Below are 18,090 nucleotides of genomic sequence, written 5' to 3' on the forward strand. Positions count from 1 at the left end.
GCCTATAGTCATTGTTCTGTTAACAGCACGGGCACTTCTGTCATCAGTGTCCTTTGTGCTTCTTATAACAGTATGAATAGTCTTTGTTTGTTTGGTGGTTTCCTTTGATGGTGACTAGTTTCATTTCTGGTTGACACGGAGGTGTAAATGCAGGGCAGCTGATCGGTGTATACAGAGGACACACCCTTGCTCTCCGGTATGATACTTACTCCATGTAGGACTTCTATGTTCCGTGTATTACTTGCAGACATTTTTCCCACTGCTATCAGTCTGTGTGGCGCAGCGCTGCAGCAGATACATGTGCGTATAGTGTCTTATCCATTCTGCACTGCAGATAGCGCCCTCTGCTGGTGGAGACCGCAGCCGTCCAGTCTTCGGTTGGCAGGCAGATAGACATAAGACCTCATTCTGGCAGTAAAATGTCCCTTGCTTTCTAAAGTGTAGTTCAGTTTTGTTTCACAATTTTTTTTCCCTCTACTGAGAAAAGGGTGAAAATGCAAAAAAAAATAAAAATTCAGCGGGAATCCATACACATAAGAAGATAGCCGGGCGGATTTGCCTAGCCTTTCTTGTATATCGACCTTAAGACACAGCTTTTCAAATTAGAACATATAAAGATAAACCTGTGGGCGTGCTTGCACCCACTTAAAGGGCACGTGTCACCATGAAAATGCATGAATATATAGTTTGGTGGGAAAAGATTCAACAAAACTTGTCATTTTTTCATTTCTCTTCTCATTCCGCACTTAGGACCGCCTACTTGGCAAACCATCAGTGATTGACATCTATTTGGCTGCCCATCACTGATGAGACCACCCACGTGGCATAGCCATCTGCTCAGCTCCTCCTGCTCTATAACATGCTCTATATTGATAAAATTTTTGCAGGACATGAAGACAGTGTCGCTGATATCTGCTGATGGATGTGTGTGCTGTATTTTACGTCAAGTACAGAGGCTACTTGATTTACTGCACCGTGGATGTGACTCATGTCAAGCTCTAGCTTCTGCCAGTGTGAGGCAATATGTAGGTCAGTGTGCCATCGTGGTGTATGCCATGCTCAGAAATACAGTATGTCCCATTCCCTACCAATGGCGGCTCTCGCTCAGGCGTGGCACACCTGCTTGTCTGTGCGTTAAAAGGGTTTTCCGAGTGTCCTAGCACCCCCGCTGCTGTTTAGAGAAGCTGCACCACTCCATTGATTGTTGTGGCCTCCTCCAAGGTCAGTGACGTCACGTTCATCCGTGACGTGGCATAGGCGCAGCTCCGCTCCGCTCCATTCAAGTGAATGGGCTAAGCTGCAATACCAAGCACAGCCACTATCCAGTGGATGGCACTGTGCCTGGTAAGCTGTGAGGAGGTCATGGCACACATCAGCGTGGGTGCTGGGAGTCGGACCGTCACCCATCAGATAGTGATGACCTATTGACCTATCCCGAGGATAGGTCACCAGCATAACACCCTTGGAAAACCCTTTTAAGCTGTTTACGTCATGTGCACAGTGCCAGTGGAATTCCCCGCATTCAGCTCATTGGCAAGGAGAGCATCCACAGGACAGGGGATTTCCAAAGCCTGGACGTGTAGGGGCAAAATGTATTGTTGAGCGGTGACCGCAATTGTATCTAAAGATGGCAGAGTGATTAAAGCAAAAAAGTTGGTATTGTCAGCCGCATCCAGATGTATTCTACATATAGTTTATAAAAGTTGTTACTCACGCGGTGTGAGCATTTCTCCTCCTAATGCTAAAAAGTTACCGCACTTTCACAAAGCTTTTAGATCTGTCCTAGGGACCCCTCTAGAATGAGGCGTCTGAGGCGATCTGCTGACTTCTGTCTCTTCTCTACTGACGGTGGGACCCCTAAGCCTTCTGTTCTTCAGCAATGAAGAAGACGGCATTCAGTTGAGCGCTTCTGTCCCCTGTTTTCAAAAGTTTTTTGAAAATGCAGTTACTCTTTGAATACCTTTATGTAGAAAAGACCAAAGTTATATAGAAGTGATGCCTTCATTGGCAAACCAGAAAAATGATATTTGCAGGCTTCTTTTGGAGTTTTCCTTCTATCAGGCAAGTTTGGAACGACTGAGAGAAGAGCATATCAATTAAAGCAGGGGTGTACAACCTATAGCCTGGGGCCACACAGGGCCCACATTGCCATTCTGTCCTGCCCAATACCATTAAGGCTACTTTCACACTAGCGTTCGGGGCTCCGCTTGTGAGTTCCGTTTGAAGGCTCTCACAAGCGGCCCCGAACGGATCTGTCCAGCCCTAATGCATTCTGAGTGGAGGCGGATCCGCTCAGAATGCATCCGTCTGGCACCGTTTGTCCTCCGCTCCGCTCAGCAAGCGGACACCTGAACGCTGCTTGCAGCGTTCGGGTGTCCGCCTGGCCGTGCGGAGGCAAACGGATCCGTCCAGACTTACAATGTAAGTCAATGGGGACGGATCCGTTTGAAGTTGACACTATATGGCTCAATTTTCAAACGGATCCGTCCCCCATTGACTTTCAATGTAAAGTCAAAACGGATCCGTTTGCATTATCATAAACTAAAAAAAAAAAAATATATATATATATATATATATATATATATATATATATTTTTTTTTTTGTTAATGCTAATGCAAATGGATCCGTTCTGAACGGATACCATCGTTTGCATTATAGGTGCGGATCAGTCTGTGCAGATACCAGACGGATCCGCACCTAACGCAGGTGTGAAAGTAGCCTTAGACACAAAAAAAGCATCTTTGGGATTGTGAGTGGCTGCTCCATGTAGTTTCCATGTCGGAGAGATGAGGAGGAGGCCTAGGGAAGTACCGCCCTATATCAGGAGAATGGGGTCTCCAGAAAGGACTAAGGACATTAAAGGGGGGCCGGGCGCTGTCCATGTATGCAGCTTTCTCTGTTGTAGTTTATGGTGTCCACTCTGGTGGGCTGATTGCAGAGGAGGGGACACTAGAAGTGTATTGCTGCCTTTGGTTGTTGTTCATTATGACATTGTGGCCCTTAGACCAGAAAAGGTTGTACACCACTGTCAACAGTTTTGACCTCTCCAAAAACTGCTGATAGCACCAGGGTCCGACTGGCCCACCAGAGTACCAGAGGATCCTCTGGTGGCCCCAAGCTCTGTCAATAATGGACACCTAATAAAACAGGGCCGATAAGGTCCTGTATACACAGAGGGTGGGCCCTCATAATAATTTCCTCTGGTGGGCCCAAGTGACTTTAGTCTGACGCTGGGCAGCTTTATATTCACTGAACAAAAATATAAACACAACACTTTCGGTTTTGCTCCCATTTTGCATGAGTTAAACTCAAAGATCTGAAACATTTTCTGCATACACAAAAGACCCAATACTCTCAAATATTGTTCACAAATCTGTCTAGGGGTCCATTCACACGTCTGTAGAATGGGTCCGCATCCCTTCCGCAAATTGTGGAACGTGTGTGGCCCCCTTCATTCTCTAGGGGATGGCTTATGGTAGAGAAATGAAGATTCATTGCACGGGCAAAAACTCTGGTAGACATTCCTGCAGTCAGCATGCCAATTGCACGCTCCCTCAAACATTGCAACATCTGTGGCATTGTGCTGTGTGATCAAACTGCACATTTCAGAGTGGTCTTTTATTGTGGGCAGTCTAAGGCACACCTGTGCATGCTGTCTAATCAGCACCTTGATATGCCACACCTGTGAGGTGGGACGGATTATCTCGGCAAAGGAGAAGTGCTCACTAACACAGATTTAGACAGATTTGTGAACAATATTTGAGAGTAATGGGTCTTTTGTGTATGTAGAAAATGTTTCAGATCTTTGAGTTCAGCTCATGCAAAATGGGAGCAAAACCGAAAGTGTTGTGTTTATATTTTTGTTCACGGAGAGAGCAATGCAAAGATAAACTTGGGTTATAGTCATGCAGGCTGCCACAGTTGTCCAGAAGGCTATCCTCTCAGGCGGTGCCCTTGGTTTTCTGCAATGAACACTCCCCAGCCCCTCCCCTCTTCTGAGTGACAGTTCTAGCGTCCAATCAGGAGTCTACCTGAGCCATCACTCAGATCTGGAGCCAATATCGCAAAAATAATGTTTCTGGTAAGGCTATGTTCTCATCTGCGTTATGGTATTTCAGTAGTCTATTACAGCAGAGGAGCAGACTACCAGAATTTACGTATGTGTTATAGCCAGACACCGCTGGCACCCGCCGGATCCCCATTCTCTATAATGGAATCACACTGATTTCTGGCATGAATGGTGGCTTTCTGCTGGTAACCCAGCAGTTTCCATTATATTAAGTGGAGATTCAGCAGGCCGCGGCGGTGTCTGGCTATGCTGGATACCGCAGTTCTAGTAGTCTGCTGAACAGAACAGATGTGGACATAGTCTTAGGGTACATTCACACTAGCGTTTTTCTTCTCCGGCGCTGAGCTCTGTCCTAGAGGCTCAAATCCGGAAAAGAACTGATCAGTTTTATCCCCATGCATTCTGAATGGAGAGTAATCCGTTCAGGATGTCTTCAGTTCACTCTTTTTGACTGTTCATGCTTTTCAGAAAACCGTAGCATGTTGTATTTTTACCTCCGGCCAAAAATCCGGAACACTTTGACTGAACGCCGGATCCGGCCTTTTTCCCATTGACTTGCATTAACGCCGTCAAACCGGATCCGGCTTTTGCATGTTAAACCCGAAAAATGTTAAAAAAAAGTTAAAGTCCATAAATGGCGGATCCGTTTTTTCCAATGCGTTTTTTCATTGTGATAAAATCCTGATCAGGTTTTCACACGTTTTTCCGGATCCGGCGGGCAGTTCCGGTGTCGGAATTGAACGCCGGATTAAAACAACGCTAGTGTGAAAGTAGCCTTAGCCGATAAAGATATATCCGTATAATAGTTTTATCTTCATTTTTTTTTTAAAGTATTAAATGTGACCTTTCTAACTAACATGGTGTCCACTGTTCTTGTCTGTACATGGTGCTCCCTCCTCTACCACAAGGCGTGACCAGGGCCGGCCTAGTTCAGCCATCTTGGTATTTCTGTAGATTACAAATCTGTTTCCCTTTTACAGGCGCGTGTCTTCGCTTCATATAATGAGGATTTTTTTTTTTCATCGTGAATAGTTGTTCATTTGTTCTTTAGTAATGGATCTCTCAGGGCTTTGTACATTTTGTACAAAGACTTTCCAGTCCTTGTTCTTTAGCTATAAAACCTGGCTAATGGCGTGGTTTTATTATGAGGCTAATTTATTGTTCTTACGGCTTCAGCACTACCCTGAAGAAACTCCGCGCTTTACCTCACCGCTGACAGGAAATGTATTGTCTTTCACCTCGGCTTGATCTTTGGCACATGTAATTTAAGGGTCCTCTCTCCCAGGGTGGCCCCTCGGAGGACAGCTTGAGTAGTGGCCTGCTTCGCTTTTCTCTGTGACATGAGATATACAGGACAGATTGAAGCACCATCTGCCTCCTCGATGCTACATTAAGGCATCGCCAGCCCTGAGACGATCCTTCTCCGTAAATCATCCATACATCGTGGAAAGTTTTATTTTATTTTTTTTCTTTATTGACCAGGCGTGGTCCAGTGCTGTGGTTTATTTTAATATAAACTACACAGTTTTTTTTTTATTTTAGAGCTTCCTTTCAATAAAACAAAAAAAATTTAATTGACCCCTTAAAACTTACTTTTATTTACTCACTTAAAAGGACCAGACATCGCAGGCCACCTATCCTAAACTTCACAAGGTAAGTGCGAAAAAGTTTTTTTTTAAATAATGAAATATATTCCTGCTACAATAGAGGCCGCCAGTGATTACATGGACGGGATGGGCAATGAGGTCCGTAAAACGGAAACAGATGCCCTGAAGTGGCTCTTCTGAATCCTCAGCCCGGGGGTGACCCCTAAAGGTGGAGTCTCCCCGTCCTCGTACCTAGGCCTGGGTGGCCCTATTACGCCATAAGGTGGGTTTCCCTACTGCCCCAACACGTTTCCCCCGCCTGGGTTCATCAGGGGGTCCTGTGGGAAAAGAAAGAAGGTATAGGGCCCAACAAAAACTAAATATCATAAGATAAATCAAAACTGGATAATACGTTACATTAAGGAGATTGGCGCTGATGATTTATACAGTCGTGAACATGACATGTGATTCCCAACAGTCAGGGTACGATACTGACACCTAAAAATAGGGAAGTAGGCCAGAAAACCAAAGTTAGAGAAGAGAAAACTAGAGGTGGTGCTTGATCGCAATGCCCTCCTTTTTACTCACATATGGTGTTCCTGCAGTGTGAACATGGCCAACTTTCCGGCGCATCAGATGATGTCGGAGGTAAGCTGGGAGAAGGGCATTTAAATAGTGACGCGTTCCTCACCTTCCGCCCGCCGAGGCATATACTTCCGACGGGTGGAACGCATCGCAGCCGCAGTGATCGGGCATCTGCCTCCACCCGCCGGATAAACTACTTACGGCGGGTGGAACGCACGGCCGCCCACGCTATGCAACGCAAGCTCCTACCAGCATCCTAGAAATGTAGCCGTCCACATGAGGGAATGATGCGCATGTGCCAGCCCTGCTAAAGTGCACGATGTGCCAGCGTATTATTCTTGTGTCTGCTATCTACTCCCTCCCTCAATCCTTCATGTGGACTGCTGCATCTCTAGGATGCTGGTGGGCGGAAGGTGAGGAGCGCGTCGCTCTTTAAATGCCCTTCTCCCAACTTACCTCCGACATCATCTGATGTGCCGAAAGGTTGGCCATGTTCACACTGCAGGAACACCACTAGTTTTCTCTTCTCTAACTTTGGTTTTCTGGCCTACTTCCCTATTTTTAGGTGTCAGTATCGTACCCTGACTGTTGGGAATCACATGTCATGTTCACGACTGTATAAATCATCAGCGCCAATCTCCTTAATGTAACGTATGATCCTGTTTTGATTTATCTTATGATATTTAGTTTTTGTTGGGCCCTATACCTTCTTTCTTTTCCCACACGACCCCCTGATGAACCCAGGCGGGCGAAACGTGTTGGGGCAGTAGGGAAACCCACCTTAGGGCGTAATAGGGCCACCCCAGGCCTAGGTACGAGGACGGGAAGACTCCACCTTTAGGGGTCACCCCGGGCTGAGGATTCAGCAGAGCCACTTCAGGGCATCTGTTCCCCTTTTACAGACCTCATTGACCATCCCGTCCATATAATCACTGGCGGCCTCTATTGTAGCAGGAATACATTTAATTATTTTTAAAAACTTTTTCCGCACTTACCTTGTAATTTTTTTTAGTTTTTTGGATATATTTATGACCTTCAAAACATTAGCCTGTATCATTCTTTTGAGGAGTAATTACTTCCTTTCAATAAGGGTGCGATAAAGTCCTCTTTATAGACCTCACTTAGGTCCATGCAGTTTTCTCAAGGTGCCATTTGAACTAACCTCCTTATTTTACTGTGGTCCTAAAGGGATTTTTCCGGTTTGCATCAACATTCTTTAAAATGATTACTGAATTACAGCTACCTTCATAAATAATGTATCTCTTCTGCCTTTTTTGTTTCTATCTTCCGTTCTGAGCTGTAGTCACATGACCATGCAGATCTTTCTTATTTGCGATATTATTATATCGGATGCGGCCCGAAACTATGGTTGTGTGCATAAGGCCTTAAGGTGGTCGTACATTTTAGATGGCGATCCATTCGGCTGACAGCTATTGCTTCAGATATCAGTGAATTCAACCAACATTCATGTAATTTATAGCGCCACCTTTAGTGATCACATTTGATCATATGTAGGGCCAAGTATGACCTGTGGCCAGCTGAAATGTTTTTTTTTTTTTTTTTTTCCATATTTCAATTTTTTTTCCCCATAGATCTCATATTTTCCATTGCCTTTTTTTTGTGATTTTCATAATCGGAACTGGGTCATTCTTAATTATGCATCCCACTCCTGTCGAGAACTGACAGATTTTCCAGATGTCATAGCCTTAATACTTTAATTATTATGAATTACTCCGTAATTCATGGTGTTTGAGCCGGTATTCAGAGCAAGGCTACGTATATACTGCTTCAAGTCATTCTGCTATACACAATCTGGATACGAAGACTAGTTTTTAACAAAGTTGACAAAGACGACATGATTGAATTCAAACCTTAGTTGTAGGAGACCAAACTTCTGACTACAAAGAGCGAAGTACTATATAATAAATAATTAGGAAATACGGTATATATGGTGCTTGGATGTAATGTTAAAGGCAGCTCACATTGATATACAGAGATGGTAAGGGGCAGCATGGTGGCTCAGTGGTTATCTCTGGTGCGCTGAGGTCATAGGGTCGAATCCAACCAAGGACAACATCTGCATGGAGCTTGTATGTGTTTGTGTGGGTTTCCTCCGATTTCCTCCCATGCTCCAAAGACATACTGATAGGGAATCTAGATTGTGAGCCCTATTGGGGACCACTTGAAGCTAAGCCTTATTCACATGACATGTGAAGATGTCTGGGACGGTCCATTTTGGGTCCACCTGTCGCTTTTTAAGTCATCCGTATTCCATGGACACTGCTAGTCTGAAAAAAGGGGTTTCCAGAGCTTCTCCTACCAGTGATCAGTGAAAATCATTGGCAACATGGATGCCATTTGTATCCTGTCTGTGGTTTTTACAGTCCCATAAACTTCTATGGTCATGTTTGGTACAGAAAATGGACAAAAGCAGTGCAGATCAGTGGAGAATCACTGTTATGTGAGTTAACACGTTAAATTTGGTGGATACATGTGCTGTCCATTAAGAACATGGACAGCACACGTCTGTGATTCACTGACGTGTAAATAAGCCCTTAATGGAGATTCAGCAGCTGCCATCTTCACTGGTCTCCAGTTTCCGTAACGTCTATTGATTTCAGTGGAGAAGGACTTCCCATGCTTGATTTACAGTAAAACGGCCTCAAGAATCTTGACATTCTTAAAATCACTAAGAGTCCCAGTTGATGGACCTGTACAGTTGACATCATAAATTTGGGAAACTCCTTTAGTAATGTATGTCTCAAGTGATTTGGTGGTCCTTTTTGGGGGCTTTATACAAGTAACTGACCATTTGTGGTAGGTTTTTAAGCCTCTGCCTTTATAAAATCTAGCACATAACCTGCCATGGTCAGAGGGGTATCTATGACCCAGCACGGGGGATGTATTTTTATTGCATTCTATAGCATCTGCTTCTTCTGCATTGACTACAACCCTCAGTAACGAGTTCATTACATCCGTTACCAGTGGCCATGCACATCAGTGATTGTATGGAAGTATTAGGCTACGTCCAGATTTGTTTTGAGTTGTGCACCAAAAATGTGTATGAAAGTGTAGCACAGGGCAAGTGAGTGGGGTCTACTAAGCAAAATTTTCACGGGGCAGGAAAAAAATCTGCATACATTTCAGAGCAGGTGTGGATTACTTACATCTAATATTGTCTGTCTAGCCGAGTAAGGTACAGATAACCGCTGGAAGTCCATTCTGTGCAGATGCCCACTTACGGAGGTAGGCCTTCTGTCAGCTGAGGTGTAAAACAGATGTGCCAGGAGGGTCCAGACTCGTGTTACAATGCCCTGTAGATCAGTAATTGAAATGGAATAGGACATAATGTACTGTTCTCCAGCTGCGTTCTGCACATAGTTGTATCACTCATAACCTGCGTGCCACCATAGTACATTCCATATCTGCTTGAAGAGTCTTGTCCTGCTTCAGGGAAATGGTTCTTATTAAGTAGGAGACATGAGTCTTTATGTTGTAGTCTTTAATGATGGCTATTGCAGGTCATCTTGTAAGCTTGAAAACTGATTGGAAGAATGTTGGCAGGACTAAGGGTGGCCATACATATTCAATAGCTGTCAGCTGAGCGATCGGACTGCCAAGGGCTATCTCCCCCGTCACCATCCCGGGAAGAGAGGAGAAGCCTCTGCCAGACACTTCTAGTGGCAGCTTCTCTCCCAGTAGAACAAAAGGATTAGGGGAAAATATTCCTTTTCCCCAATTCTTCTCTCCCCCGACATCATCTGAGTTAGAAGTTACCTGTACACTGTCAGTAAACATAATATGTATGGCGGCCTTAAAGGAGGCCATGCACATTATAAAGAAGTTGGTTGATGGTTGAACATCTGGTGAACGTTTCACAGACTCGACCATACACACTTTAGTCCATATTGAATGTTACAGGTCTGGCCATACATGTTCAGTGAAACTGGACGATGGACGAAAGATCTTTCTGGATGCCAGGAACCTTCTTTCAAAGAAAGATCTTGCGTCCACGTTCTATGGGGGTTATTTATGAAGACCGACGTTTTAGGTGCCGGCCTTAATGAGCCCCTGCGCTTGTGGTGGATCGGCAAAGTTATGTAGAGGCGCCAGCCTCTCTAACTTTGGCGTATTCAACACTGGTTCTAAATGTAAGACCGCTTCCTTGCCGGCCCGCCCCCTTTTTTTTAGACCTGGCGTGAGTGGGGAAGAAGTTGCAGATTCTGCCGCAACATGGCGTGTGACAGAATCTGCGCCAGATATACGTCACAAAAGTGGTGTATATCTGTTCGTAAATGACCCCCCCCCCCTATATTTCTTTGATCTAAAGAGCTTTCTTCCGAATATCGGATGAAAATAATAAACACTGCCAACTTCTTTTTGGACAGTTATGGTATGTAATTGGTCGGCTAAAGCCATCAGTCATTCTGAAATTTCACCCGACGAACATTGGTTGAAATCCAAACATTTTGATGACCTTTAGACTGGACATGGACATCTTAACATGGGGCATCTGTTTTGGCCGCGGATGCTTTGAGCTACAATAAATTTGTTGAGTTGACTCGCACAGCCGTTTCTGTTTAAGCGGATTGTCCGAATCTTATTCGGGATCTATATCTTGCTTTAATACTTGGCATTTTGTACAGATCTGCAGGTAATCCTAATATGCATCCCCATGAAATGAAAGAGGATTTAGCAGCGCTCCTCAGCAAGACTTCTATTACAGCTGCAAGGCTTGCTAGAAGAGAGAGCTCTGATGTACCTTCCCTAGGTGCGCGCCTCAGTAAGTGGCACGTTTTATACGGCAAGTTCTCCATATGGGATGACTGCTCCCTTTAAATTTTGAAAATGGCATAAAAGACTTTTAGAAGGTTGTAAGACTTTTTTTATTCTACATTTATAAAGCTTGTTGTGAAAACACAAAATAAGCTCTGCTACATGGTAAGACTGGACATGAGCTGATGAACCGAGCATAATATTACGTAGAGTAGGAATTGAGGTGATGCAGAAGACCGGTATATGCAAGACGTGAAGAACCTATTTGAAGCACTGCAGGAAGTCATTATTGGCCTGAAGGAAGACAATTCAAAAGACCTGCTAGGAACTCCTAGAGAAGGAAGCTGTGGACTATAATTAGAGGCTTACTACGGTGGATATATATATATCATCACTCATCGTGAGTCAGGTCTGAAGCTCCTACTCCCACAATTTTCTGTCTTTGTTAGTCATTTCAAAGTGACCATCTAATCCAAAAACAAAGATCCCAGTGTTGAGCCTCTTCATAACGTTTAACCTGGAAGGGTTTGTTAAGTTTGGAGCATAAAGTCTCAAATGCGTCTCTTTTCAGGTTACTGATGAATGCAAGCTGGCTTCAGTAGGAACACATCACCTTAGAGCGAGCCTGTTAGCAGTTTTGACCATGCTAATCTGCTGACGGCACTCGGTCGGGGCTGTGGAGAACAGGACAAGCATACCTTATGCTGAGAATTTTTTGGAATCAGGAGTAATGTGAATATGAAGTTTAATTCTGCCAAGTTCTTCTCCTTAAGGGCCCTGGAGGCGAAGTGTCACTTCACTAGCCCTCCCCTCTGCTGAGTGACAGCAATAGTGGTCTCCTGGTTGGATAGGACAGATGTTACTCAGAGCAGAGAGTAGGGGATGTGAAGCAGCTCAATGCAGAGAACACTACATGGTGACTCTCCCCCTCCTGTGCACTTTCAGATGCAGAATAGAAGTTCATATTCATACTACCCTTTAATAAAAGCTCAACAAAACTGTACTTCTCTCCTCAGCCCCCTACCTAGTGCAGTCAGCAGTTTAGAATGGTCAAAACTGCTGACGGATTTCCTTTAACACTTGGGATTTCAAAATAATGTCACAATAATGTTAAGTGACCCTTCAAGAAGTCCTAAATATGGAAAGTGCTGTAGATCAATGAATGAATTTCTGCCCATGGTAATCATTTTTTACGAACTCCATCCTTATGTGCTATCTCCATGTAGCACTAGATAGACTCTATGAAGTATCGTTGTGAGAGGAGAAAAATGTCTAGATGACAAGGATTGGGATCCAAATACAACAGTGGTTTCATAGGCCAGTGTAAAGGCAGCAGTGATGGTGGCCCTCAGATGGCATATCAACATTGACCGTAGCAAAGGGCTTACTTGGGCACTGCATTGATTGCTCTCACTCATGCAATGTGGTACCGTATGTATTGGTTATGTAGTGACCCAACCAGAGAAAATGTACAACCATCCATCCAGTTGATGCAATCAGAGGTGCAGTGGCCAAACCATCTTCTTCATAGCCAATGCCAAGTTGCTTGTGGTCTTTAGTGACATCCTGTTAATAGTCTCTCCAGCTTTGTCTGTTAAAGCGTTTGACTCATCTTCCTTCTCCCTTTCCATCCACACCTACAAAACGAATGAAGCTGTAATGTTATGGGTGACACAAGATCCAGCCTATAGACGGTGGTCTAATCCCAGAAAACCTTCAGATTTTCTAGATACACATAAGTAAAATCTATACAGCTATACCTAACTGCTGTATCCCGGTGTTTTACCTGCTGGACATGAAAATTACCTTAAAACCACAAGGACCGAGAGGCGTGACTTATGTTTCATGGCTTTATCTATTGTAATTGCTGTCTTTTTAGGTCCATTACCCTGTATCTCTGCAGCGGAAACAGTCTGGGTAATTTCACACCTGCTCTTAAGTTTTTACTACTGTATGGCAGGTCTGCTGCTCCTTCATCAGAGGAGGCTTCCAGATGGTATTGACCGTGAGACCGTATACCCTAGTGTTCTGGTGGTGACACAACACGCCGGATCCTGCTACTTTTGGAATATTTTGCTAGATTTTATTACGCTAGATGGTCAGAAAGTCCCACCAAATTCTTCGGTTTGGTCATCGAATGTGTATGGCCACCTTTTAGGTCATATTTAAATGTGTGTTGTAGAACTTGTCCATGTTCCAGCCACTAAAAAGGACAATGCTCTATGTGCAATCAGTATTGGCTGTGACTGCTTTCCGGCTGTGGCATCAGTATGTCCTCTGAAGAACTGCTTTTACTTATTTTCAGCGCCTCGTAGAAAACATCCAAGGACTGGCCGTTCTTGTTCACGGATCCTTTGACTTAAATGGGCAAGTCTAGCAGGAAAATCCAACCAAAATGGGGCGTGCTTCCTTAGGCCTCATGCACACGGCCGTTGTGTGGACGTTCCAGTCCCCAATGCACCGGTCCAGCAATTTGCGGTCCCCAATGCACGGGCCCCATCCGTGAGGCAGCCGCTACGGACCCAGACTCATTCAACTTGAATGGGTCTGTGATCCATCCGCACCGCAAAAAAAAAAAAAAAACTTTCTTTTGCGGTGCGGAGGCACGGACAGAAACACAGGAGTGCTTCTGTGGGGTTCCCTGCCTCCGTTCCACACCGCAGCTCCGCATTGTGGACCCATTCAAGTGAATGGGTCCGCATCTGTGATGAGGGGAGCAATACGGCAACGGCCGGGCCGTGTGCATGAGGCCTTAGATATAGTTTGCTGTGGCAGAGAAAACAATAGCTGACAATGAACATGTTGATTTTGGACGTTTCTGGATATTTTATAATTTGCTGAAAACTTAAACCTGTAGATAACACATTCCTGAAGCTATTACGGGAAGTGAGCACAATTAAGCAAATGCAATAAAAGGTCTTGGAGCTACTCCAGTTGCTTGCTTATTAGTAAATGCCTTCTCATGACCTATTAAAGCTATTTAATGCATGCAGGTCTTTGATATGAATTTTTGATTGACCGTTTTCAAGGCCAAAATTGCCCCCCCCCCCCCCCCCCCCCCCCGGCATTTCCTGAAATCTGATCTTTTTCTTTTTTTGTGTGTGATGTGTTTTCCATTTTGCAGCTTTTGTACAGCTAAACCAGAAGGTCGTTTTTTTTTTTTTGTTTTTTTTTATATACATTTTTTTTTTTTTGGAAACCATCAGCATTAATACCACCATGAACATGGAGGAGCATTGTAGTGCCTAACATGGCACTTAAAGGCATCTGTCAGCAGATTTGCACCTATGACACTGGCTGACCTGTAAAATGTGCACTTGGCAGCGGAAGGCATCTGTTTTGGTCCCAAATGGGTGTTTTATTATATGCAAATGAGCCTCTAGGAGCAATGGGGGCGTTACCATTACACCTAGAGGTTCTGCGCTCTCTGTAAATGCCACGCCCTCTGCACGCTGATTGACAGGGCCAGGTGTGATGATGTTTTCGCTGCCTGGTCCTGTCAGAGTGCAGAGGACGCAGCAGTTGCAGAGAGAGCAGAGTCTCTGGGTGTAACGGCAACACTATTGCTCCTAGAGGCTTATTTGCATATAATAAAACATCATTTTTCTCAGCAATGCGGGCACATATGAACATGGGACCAACACAGATCCCTTCAGCTGCCAAGCGCACATGTAACAGGTCGGCCAGTGTCATAGATACAAATCTACTGACAGATGCCCTTTGATGGATACTGACTGGTCCACTTGTTGCTCCTTTAAGATCTCGAAGGGAGAGAAATACTTCTCCAGCATATAATGGGCACTGACTATACATTTAATCAGGGAGGACAGATCCTTTGTATCCTATATTCATCTCTACTATACTGATTGCTGGGCCAGTGAAATAAAGTAAAACTATCTTCTGGACCGTCTAATACCCGAGTATAATCCATGTCATCTTTTGCACATGCTCGTTCCTGTGCGGGCAAGCAATTCCGCTAACACATTTCAGTTCAATGTGAGCATTTTGTTCCCTTTTCACTAATAGCAGGCACATATGTTTGCGCTCTTCCTATTCTATGTCATAGGCAGCACTAAGGCTGAGCTGTTTTCTGGGTGAGAGCTCAGAGTAATACGCTGGCTTGGCTGCCCTCTAGTGTTGATATGCCAGTATTGTCTGGACGGCCGATGTTTTTGTCACATTTTTCTACCTTGGGCTATTCGCTATAGTTTCCTGATAATAATCTGAAGCAAATGAAGCATGCGACACTCCCTAATAGACGAATTTTCCAAGATTACACTCATAATATGGAATCAATAAATCACAATTGGCGCTCAAGGCTTTGAGAAGGGCTCTAACCATTTCCTCATTTTCCACTTAAACAAGAAACATGCAAGATTTATCATCACTGTCGTAAGATGCGTGAAAGTTTGCGAAAAATAGCATTTAGCACAGTATATTGGGTGCATTAGACATTTCTTTCCATTACGCAGTTTCATTATGGCTGCTGTACATCCTCACCGATAATGTGCACACAAAAATGGCGCATGTTTTTGCTAAATTCGCCACATTTTCAGACTACTCTTAGGCCTCATGCACACAACCGTTTTTTTTTTCCCGTTTACCGAACCATTCATTTCAATGGGTCCGCAAAAAAAGCGGAATGTACTCCGTATGCATTCTGTTTCCTTTTTCTGTTTTGACATTAGATCCCCAATGAAAACCTCCTAAACGATCTGTCTCTCTCTTCCTCCAGGGCTAGTCTCCAGGTCCTCACCAAAGAAGCCTAGAAATCGGAGCATATTTAAGGCATTTTTCTGTTGCTTCAGTGCACAGAATGTTAATCGACCAGGAGGCACCGGTGAACCTCCCACCCAAAAGGAGGAGACCCAAACTACCCCAAAGGTACGTTCAAGCAAGATGTCCAGAAGTCCTGTATGTAGGACTCCTTATCCTTGTACTGAATATAATATTCAAGGGTATATAATAATTGGGGTTATCCTGCCCCCCCTCCCCCTTTCTATACATACTATATAGCAGAGTTGGCGGTGTGGCCCTTTTCATTGTAATCTATGGGAGTTCTGAATAGTGCCGAGCACTACTGTGACGATGGACAAAGCATTTCTGCAGCTATCATGTCGACTCCTATCCTTCTGCAGAGAAATGGAGTGAAATCGGAAATTATATTATTATTTCTAGAATTTGTGAATAGCCCACTGCTTTCTGCTTGGCCTGACTACCATTTGACCTTGTGTCGGCATTTTCCCTGTGTTTTGCCAGGACTCCCGTCTACTGTATGTAGCTGTGTATCCTGTAAAGATAAGGATGGCTTACTTACTTATTTCCCCCTTTCTTTCAGTCGGAGTTACTCCAGTGTCTTCAGTATCAGTTTTACCAGGTATGTGTCCTAAGATTGCTTCCGTACTTCATTAGAGGGGTTGTCCCATGAATAAAAATTAAAGGGGTTCTGCAGTTTTTTTAATCAGATGATTTATTCTCTGGATAGATCATCAGCATCTGATCGGCGGGTGTCCGACACCGGGACCCCCGCCGATCAGCTGTTTGAGAAGGCAGTGGCGCTGGCAGTAGCGCCGCGGCCTTCTCACTATTTACCGCAGGCCCAGTGACGTCACGACTAGTATCAATGGCCTGGGCGGGGCTAAGCTCTGTTCACTTGAATGGAGCTTAGCCGCGCCCAGGCCAAGTCGTGGGACTGCGGTAAACCGCGAGAAGGCCGCGGCACTACTGCCAGCGCCGCTGCCTTCTCAAACAGCTGATCGCCAGGGGGCCCGGGTGTCGGACCCCCGCCGATCAGACGCTGATGATCTATCCAGAGGATAGATCGTCAGTTTAAAAAAACTGCAGAACCCCTTTAATTTATTCCTTTAGATCACCGGAAATTTAAGAAATTTTCAATTGGAATGAAAAAAATAAAAATAAACTCCTGTGTCTAGATATTAGGGTTACACACTTGTTATGGCGCCGCCTGGTGTTCTTTTGATTCCCTCTCAGAACTTCCAGTAATTAGTGGTCGCACATGCTCAGTTCCACTTCCCTCCGTATCTCTTTGTACATGTGATTGCTTCTTGATGTTGGGCAAATCAGCCACTAAGAATGGGCACAGTGTTGGCGACTTCTCACATTAGGCTTCGTTCACACTTCAGAAATGCGGACAGCACGTACCCATTGATTTTAATGTGTCTGTTTCCCGTATCGGCACTTTTCTTTACTGACTGTGGGTCAGTGAAAAAAATCAGAGACATACACTACTTTGGTCTGTGAGGCCGACCCATTATAGTCTATGGGTCCGTGAAAAAACACGAACACAACACGGATGTCGCACAACACTGACACGGAAATGTTAACGAGGCCTTAGTTGGACATTCTGAGAAGGAATAAAAACACCAGGGGGCGCTATAACAAGTATCTAACATCAGTATCTAGGCACAGGAGCAATTTTTGTATAAATCCAGTTAAAAAATGTTTTCTGTCGTGTGTGTGATCCAACAAAGTGAATTATGATTTTATCGAGGGTCAGCACATTTAAGTAGTCATGATCTACAATGGCTGATATGTCCTATTTAAGATTCCCTCAGTGCAAGCCTCTTAGAAATTCTAGTTCTTATTTCTGATTCATTACCTATAAGGTCTTGGATGCTTATATGAATAAGATTCAGCTAGTGACTTACTTAGACTCCATCTTAGACCAGGGCAACCCATGCTAGGGGAGATATAGCTCCAGTCATGAAGAATGTGTGTTACCACCAGCTGTGAGACAACTCCAGTAATGGCTGCTCCTCTTGTCCTTCAGACATGTGTGCAAGCCTCCGAGGTTGCTAGAACGTGACTACAGTACCTTCTGTCTCGCCTTACAATATCTGTTAGATTTTCCCCCATCATATCTGCTCCATGCAAGCTATAAATCTCCCTATAGGCCAATAATGCTGACTTTTCCTAGCGACAGGAGACGCCTAGCCCAACTACTTGCGATCAAAGAGCATTGTGTTGTAGGCCTGAATTAGTAAAGAAGAGGAACCAGATATAAGAAAAGTTTTGATGCAAGTTCTCTTAAAGGGCATCTGTCAGCAGATTTG

At 44.4% G+C, this 18,090-nt stretch overlaps 1 protein-coding gene across 2 annotated transcripts in view; it reads left to right on the forward strand.

Annotated features, from left to right (window-relative positions):
* The window catches only part of CTDSP2 (CTD small phosphatase 2), a 53,863-nt gene that overhangs the window by 11,686 nt on the left and 24,087 nt on the right, over positions 1-18,090 (forward strand). For both annotated transcript variants that reach the window (XM_040425931.1, XM_040425932.1), the window contains 2 exons: positions 15,753-15,901; positions 16,356-16,394. In XM_040425931.1, the coding sequence (XP_040281865.1) occupies positions 15,753-15,901; positions 16,356-16,394 (188 nt within the window). The remainder of the gene's footprint in view (positions 1-15,752; positions 15,902-16,355; positions 16,395-18,090) is intronic.

The sequence above is a fragment of the Bufo bufo genome, chromosome 3 (genome assembly GCF_905171765.1).
Source record: "Bufo bufo chromosome 3, aBufBuf1.1, whole genome shotgun sequence".
Classification (NCBI taxonomy): Eukaryota; Metazoa; Chordata; class Amphibia; order Anura; family Bufonidae; genus Bufo; species Bufo bufo.